Below are 19684 nucleotides of genomic sequence, written 5' to 3'. Positions count from 1 at the left end.
GGACAGCGCTGTATCAACTCCATCTGATATGGCGGCTGCGCCCCTTCCTTCCCGACCATCTGCTCCCATCGGTAGTACATGCCCTGGTCTCCTCTCGTTTAGACTACTGTAATGCGCTTTATGTGGGGTTACCCTTGATGATGGTTCGGAAGCTGCAGCCGGTACAGAACGTGGCGGCTCGCCTGATTAAAGGCAGCTGCCGGCGAGATCACATCACTCCAGTGCTGAAGGAGTTGCACTGGTTACCAGTTGTTTTCTGGGCCAAATTCAAGGTGTTGTTTTTGACCTTTAAAACCCTATATGGTTCCGGCCCAGCCTATCTTAAGGAGTGCCTCCAGCAACACCAGACAGGCCACTTAACAAGATCAGCCTCAGATGGTCTTCTCTCTGTCCCATCAGCCAGGACAGCTAGACTGGTGGGGACAAGAAAGAGGGCCTTTTCTGTGGCGGCCCCCACTTTGTGGAACTCCTTCCCTAGGGAACTCCATCATGCCCCCTCTTTAATGAGCTTCCGTCGTGCATTAAAAACGTTGTTGTTCAGGCAGGCATTTGGGGTGGGTTAGGATATTTAAATTTTTTTTTTATGGTAGAATTTTATTGTTTTAAATTGTTTTATTATACGCTGAACATCGCCCAGAGTGGCTGGGTGACCAGCCAGATGGGCGATTAATAAATTTAATAATAAAATAAAAAATAATAAATGAAATTAGTGTCAGGACTGAATGTATAAATGTTCTCTACTGTCTGTTTTTTTGTGAGTGTATTCTACAAACTCTGGGAATAAGCAGAATGCTTTGTTGTTGTTTAGTCGCTAAGTTGTGTCAGACTCTTCATGACCCCATGCGGAGCTCATGAAAGCATTGTACCTGTTTTCTTGTATAATGTACTAGAAGAATAATGGCAAATGTTCCTAGGGCTGCCAGTTTTGTGTGTGGAAGAGCTACTGCGCCTTTCATATCTTTGATAGTCACTGAAAAGTTGAAGCCTTTCCCAACATGAAGATGTGGTAAGTGGGAAGAGCATAAGCGGCACTTGTTGAATGCAGCTGTTAAAGGCACAGGAGCCATGCCAAGAAAAAAAGGTGGCAGCTGTAATGGATACACACAAGTCACCCAAACAATGCTGTTCCTGTTTTTCATCCTGCTTTGTTTTAAATTTTATTTCAGTGAGTCACAGAGCTTGCAAAATATTTCTGGAAACGCTCCCAGTCTTGGCTTTGTTTTTGTTGTTTCTGTTTAAGAAGTTCAGGAACTTGCTTTCTCTCTTGTGGAAAAGATGACCCCTTTCGTCGTGCTATGCGCTTTCCGAGCAGACCGAATGCTTTCACTTCGCTCCCTCTCCTCCCTCCGGCCGCGTCAGGCCGAAAGTGATGCAATGGAGTAACGCGCTGCGCCTTTAAGGGGGCTCCTCCGCTGCTGCACATGCTCAGCTCTTCTTTGTGCGTTAGTTTCTCTCTAGAGCTCCTCCGCAAAGCTGCACAGAAGGCTGAAGCAGCAGCACGCACGCACGCACGCACGGCGCTGCGCGCCCCTTTTTCTTCTTCCTTTCCAAAGGGGGGGGGGGGACGGACGGACGGTCGGTCCTGTTGATCTCGAGGCCGTCCGTGCAAAAGGAAGGACTCATTCTGGGGCGGCTGGGACAGGAACTTTCTGGGGGTCGGCGGGCGGGCGGGAAACGAGCCGCTGGCCTCTGCGCGCCTGCCCTTTCCTGCCAGCGGCGGCGGGGGCTCTTGGTCTGCATCCTTCTCGGCGCAGTTGCTCCAGCAACGAGGATCCCGAAGCGGCGACTGAGTCGTTTGCGTCTGCCTGGCTGCGGGATCCCTTCAGAGGGAGACGAGGAGGAGGAGCCGCCGCCGCCGTTCACGTTGGCTGAGGCGGGGCCTGCCTGGCAGTAAAAAAAAGAGAGAAAGCGGGAGAGGGACGGATCGAAATAGACCCGGCGGAGCGGGAGGGCGAAGAAGGAAGAGGAGGGATTCGGCCCCAGCCAGCCGCCCGCCCCTGAAAGCGGATTACCATTAGCCTTTTAAAAATGGCTGCTTTCAAACTGTCAGCTGGGACAGAAGGGGGCTTTTAACTCTCGCCCTCCTCGCCCCCCCCCATTCTGCTGGACGGGGAGGGAAGGGGAGCTGCCTGCTCTCCCCCCCCCCCCGGGTTGGGATGCTGAACCGGCTCTGAGGCGATTCGGACGCTTCTCCCGCTCCCAGAGTTCGCCCGCTCGCCCGCTTCGAAGAGGAAGCATCACCTCCGCGGCCGTCCTGCTAGCCCCGCTGTTGCTCCTTGAAGAGGACGAGCTACACAAAAAAAGAAAAGAAAAAAAAAGGGGGGGGGAGGCATTGTGGTGGTTGGGGGGCGAGCAACGGAGGAGGGGCTACATCATCGCGGGGGGGTATGTTGTGAGGGGAAGCGGCAAGGTCGGGAGGCAGTCCGCTGTTCATGGAAGACGGAGGCAATGAGCCCTGAGGACGAAGAGGAAGAGGAGGCGGGAAGGCTGCCGCTGGCGCTTTACCTGAGGGGTAAACAGGAGGTGTTGTGAGAAGCTTGGGAAGGAAGGAAGGGAAGGTGAGAAGGCAGGATCGGGGCGGGGGGGGGGAGACTTGCCCTCCCTTGCCAGCAGCCTTAACTCCTTCTTTTCAGGACACATCATCTCAGCCTGTGTGTGTTTCTGGGAAGACCTGTTTCTTCATCATCCCTGCTAAACTCGTTCTCTTCCCTGCCTGACCTGGGTGATGTGGGCCGAGTGGGGGGCTTGCTTTCATCCTTGTTAGATCTGCACAAGGAACTGGGTTAATCTCGCTTCCCACCCCCATCCCGGCTCTTTGGAGAGCCGCTTGCGGATGTGCTCTGTGGCAAAGATGCTGGATCCTTTGGGGAAAGTCCTGCGCAGGATGGGAGGCCCTCCCGTGATCCTTGGAGGCTGGAGACCCTTTTCGTGTTCCTCCTGTTGTTTCTCTACCTTCTTGGATATGAATAACTGGCTGCTCTTCTATGGATTATTGTACCTGGTGCTGTATGCTCAAGTCTCCCAGTCTAAGCCTTGTGAAAGAACCTCCTGCTTCTCCGGTCGATGTGTCAATTCCACCTGCCTCTGTGACCAAGGCTGGGTAGGAGATCAGTGCCAGCACTGCCAAGGCAGGTTCAAGTAAGTCTCATCAGCTGCTGCTGCCACTTGTTTTTCCTTCTCTTTTTGATTTTTTATCCAAAGTGTTCATAGAAGTTGAAGCCCCACAGAAAATAAAGCTGTCTGCCAGGAATCCCTAGATCACAGTGTGCTTTACTTTTAATGAGAAGACTAGGAAGAATCAAATAAGATGTCATCACTGTGGTTCCCTCTAAGATGATCATGACAGTGACAGTTTTACATTCTTCTTCTGAACAATTTTTTAAACCTTACTTGGAAGGTCCTTCCTTCAAAGTGATTGGTTTAATTTTCTTTTATGTTCCACTTGAACAGCCCTATTCATCCAACTTCTCTGACAAGGTGCATACTATTAATCTATACCATCCTGCCCCAACCTGGTGCCCTTCAGATATGTTGGACTACAACTTCCTTAGTGTGTGACTGACCATGCTGTCCGAAAATGATGTGCGTTGTAGTCAAACACATGTGGAGGGCACTAAGTTGGGAAAGGCTGATCTATATCTGCCTATACCTATAAATGTGTTTTCACTCATTATCTAACTGTAATGGTTAGCTTCTCTAGAAGTGGTTATAGTAATTTCCTTCAGTAATTTGAGATATCTGTCTCCTAAGACTGAATGGGTGAGTCATAGATAATAGCAAAGGAGGATTGAGGACAGTGGCTGCGATGAGAGTGGGTACATATTGATTGTGTCCTGGGGATATATAAGTGTATGGTGTAGCATCTTGTTTGTTTATACTAAGCATGCTTACAAAGCAATCTGTATGGCTTAGTGGATAGAGTTATGGAATCATCCCAGTTTTGCTAGTGATCTGAAGTGTGACCTTGTACAAGAATAACTTGCTCCATGCTTTATTGTTTAGCAACTTGTAAAGGGGGGAAATAATACCTTTGCAAACTGAACTGCAATCTAAAAGTTAAGTGAGTATAACAACTAGGTGTTAATAAGTTAGCAACACTGTATTTTCCAGCTACTTTTGGGCAGCTGGGAAAAACAGACATTAAAGGCTATATTTTTGGTTTGATAAGAGAACTGGCTAAAAACCGTATTTTACAGAAATAGGATTTCTGTACAATGTTCATCTTTCTTGAATCCATTTCCTACAAATGATGAACCTCTTGTTTTCTTGAGAAAGTAATGCAAAGGGTTTTTTTGGCAGAAAAAGAATTTTTCTTGACAACTTTAAATGTGTATGTGGGAATGAAAATGATGACTTTAGCAATCAGGTTTTTGCTCATCTCATAACAATGCAGTAAATGAATTCTCCTTAGTGTGTACCACTTGGAAGATCTGCCTGTAGATTGTAATGTGGTTCCTTAAAGATGGTTACTTTATCTGTGTGTCAGTTGCATCCTACTTAGTACCACTCCGATAATTTCCTGTTACAGCATGTATAATCTTCAGATGATGGTGTATATCATAGCTTGTATTTAATGACTATGATAATCAATATCTCCTGTGATGACAGTAGTGCACTATTATGCACCTCTTAGAGGGATTTTCTCAATTATTTAGTATTAAAAGATTTATTCTTTGCCACACACAAAATTTGCATTAGTAAAGTGAAACTGACAAAGGGAATATTACATTAAGTTTACTTGTAGAACAAATTTTAATGACTTTTCCCCTAACTAAGCATTAGGAAGATTAGGCTGCATGTTAACGGAACAATTCTCTATTAGCAGAACAGCAACGGTATTTTGACAAAGGGAATTTTAGGGCTTCTGCTAAAGTAAGAAATACACTTGCTATTAATTGCTCTATCCCTATGTTGAGTATCTTTTAAAAGTGTCACTAATGTCATTATCATTTTAAATTTGAGAAATTGGTTTGTTGTTCTTCTATAACAGTCTTTCTGTAAGATTATTTAGATGGGTCACGGTAAAGTTTATCTGAAGTGTTATAGTTCACATTTATTATAGTATTTTGTTGATGTGAATAATGCTTCTGAACACATCTGTCTCTGTATTTGAAGTGCAGTAGAGCAAACGTTATTTCTGATGAAGGAACTTTAAGATTTGATCTTCAATTAGGTGCTTGAATATCAAGAGGGTTAATGTAATATAAAATAACTGAATGAATGCTGAGCAGTTGATTTAACTCAAGGAGTTTATGATTTATGGAAGAGTTGTAATGCAAATAGCTTATCTTAACTATACAGTAGAAGCACGCAGGCCATGGCTGTCACTGCTACAAAATCCAATCTTGTTTCTGACCATGCCAGCAACTGATACTGTTGTCATTGAGAACTACTGTAGCAGATGTTTTAGAATATCAGTAGCATCTCTATTAATATATTGGAATAATTTAAATGCAGTAACGGTTTATGAATACAACATAATTTTTTTTTAATATACATTGTGTGTGTACCTCATATGACTGGCAGCCTGATCCATGACCTATTTAAGCCAAAGTCCTTAAACGTCACCTGATCATACTTCCACTGAGCTAGCTGAGACTGATCCCCCACTGCCAAGTGTTTGTCAGCGCGAGTTGACTTAAAATAATCTGAGAGAAAGATCAAATTTGAAAGATGATTTAAATTGTACTTCAGATATTCCACAAGTTGATTCACATGATTTAATCTACATTTTATTAAAAGTGTAGGCTTACTTTTTACACATTTGTATTGCATTTATGTTTCACTTCAAAACAGGCTTTAAAAGGTTAATTAAAATACTGAAAATACTAAGTTTATTAAAAACTTAAACATCTTGAAGAGATTGTTTTGAAGTGGAGTATAGACATCATTTCAAAATCATGTTTGCGATCTTTGAAATCGCTTCTATGACCTGTCAAATAATTCAGTAAAATTAGACTCTTGTTCTTCTGCACCTTCTGCCATAAAGTTTTCTTCATAAAAGAGGATATTTAGCTAATTTAGGGTGGAATCCCATGCATGTTTAGACAGAGTAGGTCCTATGACTCTCAGCCTTCCCCAGCAAGGCTTGCTGGCTGGGGTATGCTAGCAGTTGTACTTTTTTTTTTTGTCTAAACATGCTTAGGATTGCAGCCTTTGCCTGTTGTGGAATGAGTTACTGGCACTGACCGTAAGAAAGTATCAGTCAAGGGAATTTCATGGTTGTTAATTCTCATGTGAATTTTTTTCCTTAGCTGAAAAACAGTAACTTTGTAGACAGAACTCAGGAATGACTGATCAATCTTGGTAAGCATGTGTCAAAGTTAATTGACTGATTCCATGGTAACCTAGCATTTTCTCTATAGGAAATTTGTTAAAATGGTAAGTTTATTCTTTACATGTTGCTTTGGGATAGATTAAGATTAACAGTAAGGAAGAAACAATTGGAGTTGGGGGTTTCTACTTGTTTCTTCTGTACCAATCAGCACAGCTTTATTAAAATATTATGCTTCCAGCCACTCCATTTTACCCTCAAATATCGAATAGAGAGGACTTTTCCAGAACTGAATGAACCGGTTAGCATACAACACAAACTGGAGTAAAAAACGGAAAAAACTCTCAAGACATGGATTTGAAGGATACAGGAGACATATCCTGTCCACATGCACCCCACATTTGAGCGATGACAAGTTTCAGAGGTTCTAGCACTTACCCAGAGTTCCATCTCCTTAGAAGTCGGTCACTGGAGACTTACAGTGGTTTTGTGATATGAGGTTTATTTACGCATATATACAGGCTGAGCATAAGATGGGGGTTCACAGCATTAGTAGGCCAACAGATTCCTACTGTCCCTGTTCACACGTAATGACAACCCATCAGTTTAAAAACTGATGGGTTGTCATGCTCTTCGCCTTTTACCCTATGGCCTGCATCAGCAACTTCATGGGCTGTGGAGTGTGATGTGCGAACTTGGACTGCTGTTAATGCAACAACAATCCAACAAACCATGGGTTAACTGGTAGTTTGTTTAGCCCCTAAACAACCCAGCAGTCCGGGTTCGCATGTCATGCTCTGCGGCCTGTGAGGGAGCCAGTTGTAGGGTAAAAGCAGAAGAGACCCGCTCATGCACAACAACCCATTGTTTCTTATGTGTGAACCGGGTCAATGTCCATCAGATGTGTAGTGCCATAGTGCCATAGGATTTCCTGCACAGAGCAAAATCAGCTCTTTGTGTCTCTTTTGCAGACCCAGTTCCAGCACAGACTGACTGTTACACCCATACACCTATACCTTATTTCTGTTGTTCTCCTCCCAGACTCAACTAGTACATTCTTTAGGGAGGGGAGAGAGAAAAGTAAGCCTCCTTCCATAATAGTTTATCGAGGGTGAGGAAGAAAATATGGGTTATCTCCACTCATTGCCTATATCTTGGCCCATCCCAGCTCACACTGAAGCACATCAGTAGAATGTAACCAGCTATTGCCAGGTTTTTGAGAGGTGTTGCCTCGAGGCATCTTCACTGATACCTCTACTTACTGAAACCTCAGGTTCAAAAGTTACAGAGCTGGAAGGGATCTTGAATCTATTTGCAGTCAGAGACACTGGACTGTAAGGGATCCCATAAATGTCATTCAGACCAACCCCAAATGCATTGTGTGCGTGCGTGTGTGAGAGTGAGAGAGTGATCACTTGATTTCTATCCCACCCTTCATCACAAGGAGCAGAGGGTAGTCAACAACCTATATAAAAACAATATAGCACATAAATACCATTAAAATCATAATCCTAAAATCACAAATGCATAATAAAACAACCAATATGAACACCAAAAGCACTACTACACAGATGGAGCACTTGCTTATATCCCCAAAGCCTGGACAAATAAAAACGTTTTGAACTGGCGCCTAAGTGACAGCAGTGTGGGAGACAGTCAAATCTCTGCTGTAAGGGTATTCGACAGGTGGACTGCCACTACTGAGAAGGCTCTGCTATGTGTGGTAGCCTCATGGGACACATTCCTCAAGGACACCACAACCAACGCCTCCCCAGGCTGGTTCGTACTGGGGAAGGTGGCCCTTCAAGTACCAGGCTCTTGAGCCACTTAAGGCTTTGTTGTTGTTGTTGTTCAGTCGTTCAGTCGTGTCCGACTCTTCGTGACCCCATGGACCATAGCACGCCAGGCCTTCCTGTCCTGCGCACTCTCCCGGAGTGTGCTCAGGTTCATATTCATTGCATCGGTGATGCTATCTAGCCATCTCATCCTCTGCCGTCCCCTTCTCCTTTTGCCTTCAGTCTTTCCCAGCATCAGGGTCTTTTCCAGAGAGTTTTCTCTTCGCATTAGGTGGCCAAAATATTTGAGCTTCAGCTTCAGTATCTGTCCTTCCAATGAGCACTCAGGGTTGATTTCCTTTAGGATTGACTGATTTGACCACCTTGCAGTCCAGGGGACTCGTAAGAGTCTTCTCCAGCACCACAGTTCGAAAGCATCAATTCTTCGGCGCTCAGCCTTCCTTATAGTCCAACTCTCACAGCCATACATTACTACTGGCAAAACCATAGCTTTGATTAGACGGACCTTTGTTGGCAAGGTGATGCCTCTGCTTCTTACTATGCTGTCTAGGTTTGCCATAGCTTTCCTCCCAAGGAGCAAGCGTCTTTTAATTTCATGGCTACAGTCACCATCTGCGGTGATCTTGGAGCCCAAGAAAGTAAAATCTGTCACTGCTTCCATTTCTTCCCCTTCTATATGCCAGGAAGTGATAGGGCCAGATGCCATGATCTTAGTTTTTTTAATGTTGAGTTTCAAACCAGCTTTTGCACTCTCCTCTTTCACCCTCAACAAGAGGCTGTTTAGATCCTCTTCACTTTCTGCCATTAGGGTGGTATCGTCTGCATATCTGAGGTTATTGATAATTCTCCCGGCAATCTTAATTCTGACCTGTGATTCATCCAACCCGGCATTTCTCATGATGTACTCTGCATATAAGTTAAATAAGCAGGGTGACAATATGCAGCCTTGTCGTACTCCTTTCCCAATTTTGAACCACTCGGTTGTTCCATGTCCGGTTCTTACTGTTGCTTCTTGACCCTCGTACAGGTTTCTCAGGAGACAAGTAAGGTGGTCTGGTACTCCCATCACTTTAGGAATTTGCCACAGTTTGTTGAGATCCACACAATCAAAGGCTTTCGCGTAGTCAATGAAGCAGAAATAGACGTTTTTCTGGAATTCTCTTGCTTTCTCCATGATGCAGCGAATGTCGGCGATTTGATCTCTAGTTCCTCTGCCTCTTCGAAACCCAGCTTGTACTTCTGGTAGTTCTCGGTTCGCATACTGCTGAAGCCTAGCTTGTAGGATTTTGAGCATCACCTTGCTGGCATGTGAAATGAGCGCAATTGTGTGGTAGTTTGAACACTCTTTGGCGTTGCCCTTCTTTGGAATTGGAATGTAAACTGACCTTTTCCACTCTTGTGGCCACTGTTGAGTGTTCCAAATGTGTTGGCATATTGAGTGCAGCACTTTAACAGCATCATCTTTTAGGATTTTAAATAGCTCAGCTGGAAGACTGTCATCTCCACTAGTTTTGTTGTTAGTAATGCTTCCTAAGGCCCACTTGACTTCACTCTCGAGGATGTCCGGCTCAAGTTCAGTGACCGCACTATCATGGCTATCAAGGACATTACTATCATGGCTATCAAGGACATTAAGATCTTTCCTGTATAGTTCTTCTGTGTATTCTTGCCACCTCTTCTTAATCTCATCTGCTTCTGTTAGGTCCCTGCCTTCTTTGTCCTTTATCATGCCCGTCTTTGCACAAAACGTTCCCTTGAGATCTCCAATTTTCTTGAAGAGATCTCTAGTCTTTCCCATTCTGTTGTTTTCCTCGATTTCCTTGCATTGTTCATTTAAGAAGGCCTTCTTGTCTCTCCTTGCTATTCTCTGGAACTCTGCATTCAGTTGGATATATCTTCCCCTTTCTCCCTTGCTTTTTGCTTCCCTTCTTTCCTCAGCTACTTGTAAAGCCTCATCAGACAGCCACTTGGCTTTCTTGCATTTCATTTTCTTTGGGATGGATTTCGTTGCTGCCTCCTGAACAATGTTACGGACCTCCGTCCATAGTTCCTCAGGCACTCTGTCTATCAGGTCTAATCCCTGAAAACTATTCCTCACCTCCACTGTATATTCATGAGGGATATGATTTAGGTCATACCTGAATGGTTTAGTGGTTTTCCCTACGTTCTTCTATTTCAGCCAAAATTTTGCAAGAAGCAGCTCATGATCTGAGCCACAGTCAGCTCCAGGTCTTGTTTTTACTGACTGTATGGAGCTTCTCCATGTTTGGCTGCAAAGTACATCATCAATCTGGTTTCGATATTGACCATCTGGTGATGTCCATGTGTAGAGTCATCTCTTGTGCTGTTGGAAAAGAGTGTTTGCTATGATCAGCGTGTTCTCTTGGCAAAACTCTATTAGCTTTTGTCCTGCTTCATTTTGTACACCAAGGCCATGCCTGCCTGTTATCCCGGTGATTTCTTGACTTCCTACTTTAGCATTCCAATCCCCTATGATGAAGAGGACATCTTTTTTTGGTGTTAGTTCTAGAAGGTGTTGGAGGTCTTCATAGAACCGATCAACCTCAGCTTCTTCGGCATCAGTGGTTGGGGCATAGACTTGAATTACTGTGATGTTGAATGGTTTGCCTTGGATTCGTACTGAGATCATTCTATCATTTTTAAGATTGTACCCCAGTACTGCTTTTCCCACCCTTTTGTTGACTATGAGTGCTACTCCATTTCTTCTATGGGATTCTTGGCCACAATAGTAGATATGATGGTCACCTGAATTAAATTCGCCCATTCCTGTCTATTTTAGTTCTCTGATTCCCAAGATGTCGATGTTCAATCTTGCCATCTCATGTTTGACCACCTCCAGCTTACCTTGATTCATTGATCTAACCTTCCAGGTTCCTAAACAGTATTGTTCTTTACAGCATCGGATTTTCTTTTCACCACCAGACACATCCACAGCTGAGTGTCCTTTTGGCTTTGGCCCAGCCGCTTCACTCTTTCTGGCCCTGCTTGGAAATACCCTCTGCTCTTCCCCAGTAGTATATTGGACACCTTCCGACCTGAGGGGCTCATCTTCCGGCGTCATATCTTTTAGCCTTGTGATAAGGCTTTGTACATTAGTACTAACACCTTGACTTAGGCCTGGTAGGTTGCTGGCAGGCAGTGTAGAGATTTCAAACTTGGTCCAATATGCTCACATCTCACTGCCCCAGTCAACACATGGGCAGCAGCATTCAGCACCAGCTGCAGCTTCTGGACAGTCTTCAAGATAATCCCTATGTAGAGAGCATTGCAATAGTCCTTTGGGAAGTTATCAGAGCATGGACTGTTGCCATACTGTGTGTGTGTGTGTGTGTGTGTAAACATGCATGTGTCCTCCCTGTTTTTCTTGAATTATCCAGACTTTCTGATACTATTACAATTCTCTATTTTTTCCTTGTTTACATCAGTGGTTCTCCCTGTGTGAAACAAGGAGAGGCACGAAAGCATCAGTAGTGGTCAGGGAGCAGTCTCCTTCTTCTCCCCTCTAAGTGAATCTTGGCGTTAGAAATGGAATACATGTCCTGCCAGTTCAGTACACAATACTCTGTGACCAGTATGCTGAAACCTGGTGCCAGGCAACATTTTTGTTCTTGTTTCCCTGTTTGCTTCCTTAGGCAGTCTGCCCAAGGACCCATATGGCTCCCCTTCCTTTTTCTATTATCAGCTTGCCCCCAGGACACTGCTGTTCAAGTACTGGTTAAGATGCAAGAATTTTGGGACACATGTTATTTCAAATTTCAAATAATTAAAGAATAGCCACATTAGCAGCATGAAAACAATGCTGTATAGAATCCCAAGAGGCTAACAAACAAAACAATATAAACAATTATATATTGTTATATAAACAATATATAAACAAACAAAACAAGAGGTTTTATATTGTATGTATTTAAAATATTGCTTAACATCCCTTCATTGAAAAGATTCCAGGACAGTATACAAAAATGTTAATAAAACTATATAAAATTTATAGTACAATGATTTTTTGTTGGCCTTCTCATCAGATGCATCAAGTGAACTGAGAAGGTGGTAGAGGTAGGTATAATAGAAGCTAAACGAAGTTAACAAAATGAAAGCTAGAGATATTAGAGAACACCCTGATGATTGCGTAGAAGTACTGGGGTGTACGTTTCCATTGTAACATGGTCTTAATTTACCAGGCCACTCTGAGGGTGACAGACAGAGCAATCCTATGGTCTCTGGGTGAGCATCCCAAGGACCATAGGATAGTTCTGATTCCCTCCTCTGAGATCAGAGAAAGCACCCCTCCAACCCCTCTCCCCCGCCCCCTTGCAGCTGGTGTGGAATTCACAAATTATTGTAACTGATGGGCACTTGTCCTGGTTTACATGGCTTATCGCTATAATGATGTTGGGACAGGTCAGGCTGAATTTAACTGTTGGAGGTTTACTTGTATATGTAGGACAGGAGAGTAAAGCTGTACTTAAAAGTCCATAAGTATGAAAAGCTAAAAACACAGAAAGGCAGAAAATTAAAAAAAATCGAGCTTCCAACAAGAATTTCCATAAGACTTCTCTGTGACAACATAACAGCTGCACTGTTTTTTGCCTATAGTTGTAATAGCTTTAATCAATGTTTGTTTAAAGTATTTTATAAATAGTTCAGCAGCTTAATTAATGCTTTTAGTGTAAACTTATTTTTTTATCCGACTGTTTGCACAGTAAAACTGGTAATTTCCATTAGGGATGTGCATTGGACTCAGCCAATGCCTGAGCTGAATCTGGCTTATTCAGATCATTTCTAGTGCTTCCCAAGGCGAAATGGGCTTCCCTCTGAAGCAACCAGAACAGAAACTGGTCCCTGTATGTGGGTTCATTCAGGTTTTGGAAAGACAGACAGCATGTCCTCCAAAATAGTGTATTTTGCATTTCTTTCTCTAAAGAATGGAGGGAGGGGGGATTGAGTGACTTACAAATCCACCTAATTATGAGGCATATGTTACTAGGGGCTCTCCAATGGCTGTGCTTTGCGGGAGGTCAAGGATGAGACCGCGAGACCATTCTTCCAATGCCACCAGGCTTCACTATGAAAGAAGCCATAAACTGGTTTTAATCAGCATAACTCTGTGGCCCATGCACTTATCCTTCTGAAATTTTGCAGGCTTCTTGTGTGGAAACACCTCTGTAATGTAGGCCATTTTCATACAGATGGCCCAAAAAGTATTGGGAGGGAAGGGGAAGCGCTTCACTCACCTCCCAAATTCGAGGACTCCCATTTCTCATAAATCACTGCACTTACCCTTCTGAAACACTGCAGATTTATCACTTAGGACTACCTCTGCGTTGTTTGTCACTTTCAGAAGAATGGTCCATAAGGAACATGGGGGATAAGCGTGTCCTTGTTTAGATACCTTCAAAATGTAAGTGGTGCACTTGCACAAAAATGTCTGCACCTATTCATCTGAAACATGGCAGACTTGAATCCCTCAGAGGGAGCAACTATCCCTGCAAATTTAATCAAATTCTGACAAGAATGAAAATTATCAGTGGTTTCCTTTAAAAATAAAAAGGCATGTTGCACAGAAACGACTTCACCTATTTTTCTGTATTCTGGCAGGCATAATCCCATCCTAAGGGGCTACTGTGCTTGCATTTTTATCCAGTTCTAAAAAACAAGAAAAGAAAGGTCTAGCCATTTTTTGATTTCACATGATAGTCATACAGCCATTTTCCGAAGTGCTGATTTGGGATCTGTGTTAATCTTGTGTTGATATACACCTCTAGATTCCATATACAGGAATATCTTATTGTAACTGTTTTAACTGTTTAAGGGCACAATCCTATCTAGATAGGCGGCCACCTACGAACTTGGAGGCGACCACCTATCCAAAGCAAGGCAGGAGAAGCATGGGGGGGGGGGATCATTCCCTCCACACGTCTCCTGTCCTGCTTTTTCTGCTAGACAGCCGTTTTTGGCTGTCTAGCCATGGGGGGGGGGGGCGAGCAGGAGAGGAGGCTGCTGTACGACACATAGGATGTGTCATACAGGCACATCCGCTCTCCCTGCCCTGGAACACCCCCAGCCACGCCTCCTTTCAGCTGCTCCAGGCTCCTCTTCTGAGCATGGAGGATGGGGCTTCTCACGGACGTGGGTGGAGGTCAGTTTTCCAGGAACCGACCTCGGAGCATGGGCTCCGAGGTTGGGTCCCAGAAAACAGCATATCCTATGGCCGTGTAGCTGCTGTCTAGCGGACATAGGATTGCTCCCTCCATTGTTTTTAAATTGTGTATATTAAAGATTTTATGTTTTTATTATCTTGTATTTGTGGTTTATAACTTTTGTGAACCGCCCAGAGAGCTTCAGCTATTGGACAGTATAGAAATGAAAATAATAAGAATAAGAATAATAATTTAAAAATGTAGGAAGTGTACATTATAATCTATCTATTTTCAGTAGTTAATGGGAGCGCTAGGCTTCTTTATTAGTTTCCAGTAAAAACAGATTTTTATCATGTAAGTTTATCAACTATATTGTTCTATCTGTTTCTAATGTTCAGGCCTGAGTGCTTTAAAAGGGGGTTAGAGAAATTCATGGAGGGTAAGGCTTTCAATAGCTACTAGTCATGATGGCTTTATACTAACTTCATAATCAGAGGCAGCATGCCTTTGAATACCAGTTGCTGAGGAACAACAGCAGGAGAGAACTAGTGCTCTCCTGTCCTGCTTTTGGGCTTCCCATGGGCATCTAGGAGAAACAGGATGCTAGGCTTGAGAGCCAGTGTAGTGTAGTGGTGAGAGTGATGGACTGGGAGCCGGGAGATCCGGGTTCTAGTCCCCACTTGGCCATGGAAGCTCACTGGGTGACTTTGGGCCAGTCACAGACTCTCAGCCCAACCTACCTCACAGGGTTGTTGTTGTGAGGAGGAGGATAATGTAAGCCGCCTTGAGTTCCTTGCGAGAGGGAGAAAGGCGGGGTATAAATGCAATAAATAAATAAATAAATAAATAGGCTTGGTCTGACCTAGTCGGGCTCTTCAAAGTGGCACTGCCCATGTACAAGAGGGAGCTAGAAGAAGACCTGAGGTTTGCAAAAGTGTTTTTTAATCTGTTTTTGTTTTAAACACTTTAAAGGGAGAGGGCGGTGTGTATGTGAAATCCCAAAAACAACCCAGTGAGGACCGAGCATACTGAGTGGCCATGGCTTGCTGACTGACTGGAGGTAGGGGTGGGTGGGATGGAAAATTGGTCAGGAGGTGGAAATGGACTGGAATATCCAAGAGGAGATCATGGCTGGCTAATTGGTACACTAAACATGAGCATTCAAGACTTACATTTTGTTGCAGGGCCCACTTACATATGTCTGTCTGTGGGTGAAGTGCACCCTCTCTTTTATTTTGTCATGGGAAAACACATTGGTAGACAATTCTGTTATTGCAGCAAATTATGAAAATAGTAGTTCTGTTTCCTTGGATTAATTTTGTGTTCCTTATGCTGATGGATTCAACTGGAAATCTTTGTTACATGTTCCTTACTTCTCTGAGCAGTGAGAAATTAAAGGATAGCACTACCCAGTTTTTATTTCCTTTGGAGGAGAGAACACTGGAGCCTTATGGTGTATTTGTAATACACCATCTGCTTTTTGACTAATGGAGTATAAGAGTAGGCAAGTAGCTCGTGCATTCCTACCAGGCAGCAGTTCCACTACCTTGCATCAGCTCTAGAGAGACATCCTGTATCCCAAAATGCTTTTAGCTGAATCTCTGTCTCTGACTCTATCCAAAACCAGCTTCTTTTATTCCTCCCCCCAGCCACTCCCCATACCCTCTCCCTTAAACTGGATGGGATGGGATGTGTCTTCTCTCTCAGATTCTGATGGCGCTCCCATTCCAAGTGTTCCAGATGGTTCTCTGTATCATGAAACCATCTTCTAACAATGTGGTCCTATGTGGAGATGAATTGGCCATCCCGGGCCATGAAGGATCATTAACTTTTTTTGGTCAGATAGTACACTTTGATCAGTCATGGCTTTGAGACTAAGGCTGGGCAACTGTGGCCATTTGAAAGTCATTTTCTCTCCCCAGATCCCATCTCTCCATGCGCTGCACTTGAGGTAATTTTTGTGCTGCAGAAATTTGATGGCAAAGCACCCCATAGCACTAAAAGGGTTGAATTTTACTTGTTTGCAAGCTGAATTTGACATTTTTAGTGCTCCATTAGTGTCTATGGAGTGTTAAAGTTGACAAATTTAGCTTGCAAACAACCTAAAATTGTCTGATTTAAAGCTCTGTACCTGCTATGAAACTCTTTCTTTCTTTCTTTCTTTCTTTCTTTCTTTCTTTCTTTCTTTTTTTACAGAAGAGTTGGAAGGGGCCACATGTGGCCCATATGGAGCAGACTTGTGGCAGCAGGGGCTGCGTGCAGCACACAGTACATATATTGCCCACCCCTGCTTTAAAATGAACCATAGTGATATAGACCTACACCAAGTATTCAGATAGCATGCCCACAACAACATAAATGTATTCTGTGGCTCAGAACTCTTAACACCTATACTATCCGTTAACATCTATACTATAAATGGTACATTCAAGGTCAAATTAGTACAGAATCTTTCTCTCTTTTAAAAACCCATTCTATTGCGAGGACTGGTGGTGAGAATAACCACCTGAAAATATTCATATTTTCCAGTAGTGTAGTATGATGCATAGTTTTAACACTGTAGAGTAAGTCCTTGGAGAGATGCTGCTGTTCTAAATATATCCTATATTTCCCCCCTCTCCTCTTACATGTTAATGCTGGAACCAAGGTGCTAAAAATATAATGCAATCGTTTCTTCTTCTAAGGCACTATCTGTTTTTTAGAGGTTATCAGTTGGGAAATGATGATAGATCTTATATTTTTGGTAGGTCAGATTTGAGATGCCTAGGTGTATGAGTGATATATATATTGCATGTATGTATGTATTAACTGAGAGTGGATTTGTAACAGAAACAAAGGCATGAGGTCTACAAATATTGCGCCTGCGTATTTCAAAGTATAGGTGTTATGTATGTAAATTACTAAGCTCTTCTTTCCATGTTGCTTGCTCAGGAGAGAGGCTGTTTAAATGGTACATTCTCAGATGGTTGTGCCATATTTTATTCTGCTGTGAATAAAATTATGAATAGGATTGGTCTGATATGTTGACAATTAGAATCAAGGAAGTATTAATTCCTTACTTTGAAAACTTGCTTATTAATTTTAAGAAGGTAACCCAAGGTGAATACAAAGAGTTCTTTCCTTAGGATTTCATATTTTGGGTTTTAGTTCAGAAAATCTTTTGCGCTTGACAATAACAAAAGAATTTCAGTACCAAGACAGTTTCTTCCCTGAAGTAGGAACTGTTCACCCTCCGATATAGTCTAAATATAGCACTTTAAGCGCTCTTCTAAGGACCTCTTAGTCTGTTTCTCTTTTGTTATGCATTCTAGGTGGTTTCCCCCCCTCCAGGTCCAATAAAACTGGCATGCTTCCCATATTTCAAAGTAAAATATATTTGCTGTCTTAGCCCCATTATGGTGAATAATTTTGTCTCAAGCTGCAGTCCTATACCCACTTAATGAGGCTTTCATCTGAGAAGACATGTATGGGACTGCACTCTGAATCTTCTGCCTATGTATTAAGATTATGTGGCATTTTATGACTTTTTCAATATATTTCCTACCTATTGGCATTCTTACAAACTCTTGTGAGTGGTACAGGCAAACATTGCTGAGCCATGCCTGCAAATGGTTCCAAACCAATTTTCTAATTTATTTTTTCATTTCACTCGTGATTGTGGGGGAATTTATAGCACTTCTAATGTTGTGCCACATTTTCAGCCCTTTTGGTCATGTGGACAAACTGGAGGAAATGGGAAGTGAAACTGATTTATTCTTCCTGTACTGCATGCTTTTTCACTCATGTTGGGAGGCATACTCTCCACTTTTCTGTATTCTGCCCCAGATGACTCCCTGCCCTGAAAAAAGTTTCTCTCCGTTTAAAAAAAAAAATTGCTTGTGTGGCTTCAAAGCTGGTAAACAAAACAATTTGACTTTGCCCCTATTGCTGTTTTTATAGGGAAGATGCATATGCTCTTCCTCTCCTTACATTCCCTTCCTCGGGGGGCTTGCACAACTTCAGAAAGCTACCATATGCCACACACACCTTCATTTTGCTAAATAGCAGGCTAGGCAACAGTAGGATATCTGTTGCTCCCTTGCAAAGAAGGATATTTTCAATGAGGCATACGCAGCAAGCATAAGGAGACAGGAGCTGATAAAATGCAGTGTGTCTGTGGACAAGGTTAGTATGCAAAGATAAGTAAAAACATCCTCTGGGTTTCTAGCTCATCAGTTAATTGAGTGGTGGAGGGGAAATAGTAGATTCTAGGAGATGAAGAAATCCATGGTGATCTTCTAACTACACATCAGTATATTCTATACATGCTGTTGGTTTCAAGGCAGAGTAGAGCAGCCTTCCCCAACCTGGTGCCCTCCAGATGTTTTGGACTTCAACTTCAATCAGACCTAGTCAGCATGCCCAGTGGCCAGGAATGTTTGGAGTTGTCCAAACCATCTGGGGGGCACCAAGCTGGGGAAGTCTGGAGTAGAGGGAAGCTGAAGTTTGTTGTTTCCCTATTCCTGGCATGCGCTTTCTTTCTTAGGCTGCGGTCCTATGCACTATCCTCTATTCTAGCCAAAATTACAAATATATCTTAAGATGCTTTATAACTCTGGTATCTTCCTCTACTTCAATTAATGCACATTACCACTGTTTATGAGCTATTGTTTCCTGGTTAAAAAAATTGCTACACCTCCCTCCAGCTAGTGAGGGAGAAGACGCTCTAGCACTTGCCTACCCCAGATGCAATTGCCCTGCGATTAGACCTCAATGCAATCCTACAGCTACAGGTATCTTTCTAGATCACCCCACCCCCATGTCACACTGACAATGTTGGAAAAAGTCTTGTCAATTTCTTTCTTTGTTTTAAAAAAAATCTGTGCACATGAGTGTTCCTTTAGGAGGGAGAAAACATTTCATATCCTCAGAGCAGCATCGGTATTGGTGGCAGGGAAAAGGGATGAATTTTCTTAGTTATCTGTGAACTGCCAAGACTTTCCCCTGAACTTCTGAATGCAGAAGGAAATCTGCTTCCATAAGACTGAGAAGGATTCCACACACGCTTCTCTACAGAGAACAGAGGTTAGAAAGTATGGTTTGGGGTTTGTGAGAGAGCTGGTTGCTTTCAAGTTTCTTTATTGCTTGTATATGACAGTAAGCAACAGTTACCCAAGATCCTAAATCATGAAGGTATATGCAGGTTTGGGGCTGTGATGTATTGATATTTTTTTGACCTTTGGTTTCTAAAATGAGAGGTGCTGGGGCTCAAGCTTGCTTGCAAATCATGTACTCTCTGCCTTAGAAAACCTGTCAAATCCAGAGCTATAGTTACTAAGTGTTGAGGAAAGACACCCCAGAAACTACAACACTACTTCACATGTTTCAGGGCTGAGCCCTGGCACTGAAAACACCCAGTTCAGTCTTGCCTTTAATAAATCCTGATTCATGGTGGCACGGATGATACCTCTTCAGCT

At 43.1% G+C, this 19684-nt stretch overlaps 1 protein-coding gene across 9 annotated transcripts in view; it reads left to right on the top strand.

Moving 5' to 3' along the window:
* Window positions 1-591: 591 nt before the first annotated feature.
* The window catches only part of ATRNL1 (attractin like 1), a 920708-nt gene continuing 901615 nt past the window's right edge, over window positions 592-19684 (top strand). For 7 of the 9 annotated variants that reach the window (XR_014789465.1, XR_014789464.1, XM_084846135.1 and 4 more), the window contains exon 1: window positions 2387-3138. Coding sequence is in view for 7 of the 9 variants with exons in the window: in XM_084846135.1 (XP_084702261.1) it covers window positions 2834-3138 (305 nt within the window). In the remaining 2 variants the exon portion in view is untranslated. Of the gene's footprint in view, window positions 3139-6254; window positions 6307-19684 lie in introns of all 9 variants that reach the window. The other 2 variants (XM_084846136.1, XM_084846134.1) reach the window with 2 other exon arrangements.

This window comes from Heloderma suspectum, chromosome 3, assembly GCF_057233095.1.
Source record: "Heloderma suspectum isolate Gila_16-S chromosome 3, 16-S_ref, whole genome shotgun sequence".
Classification (NCBI taxonomy): domain Eukaryota; kingdom Metazoa; phylum Chordata; class Lepidosauria; order Squamata; family Helodermatidae; genus Heloderma; species Heloderma suspectum.
The sequence above is the reverse complement of the archived record's forward strand: the minus strand, read 5'-3'. Positions and strand labels throughout refer to the sequence as shown.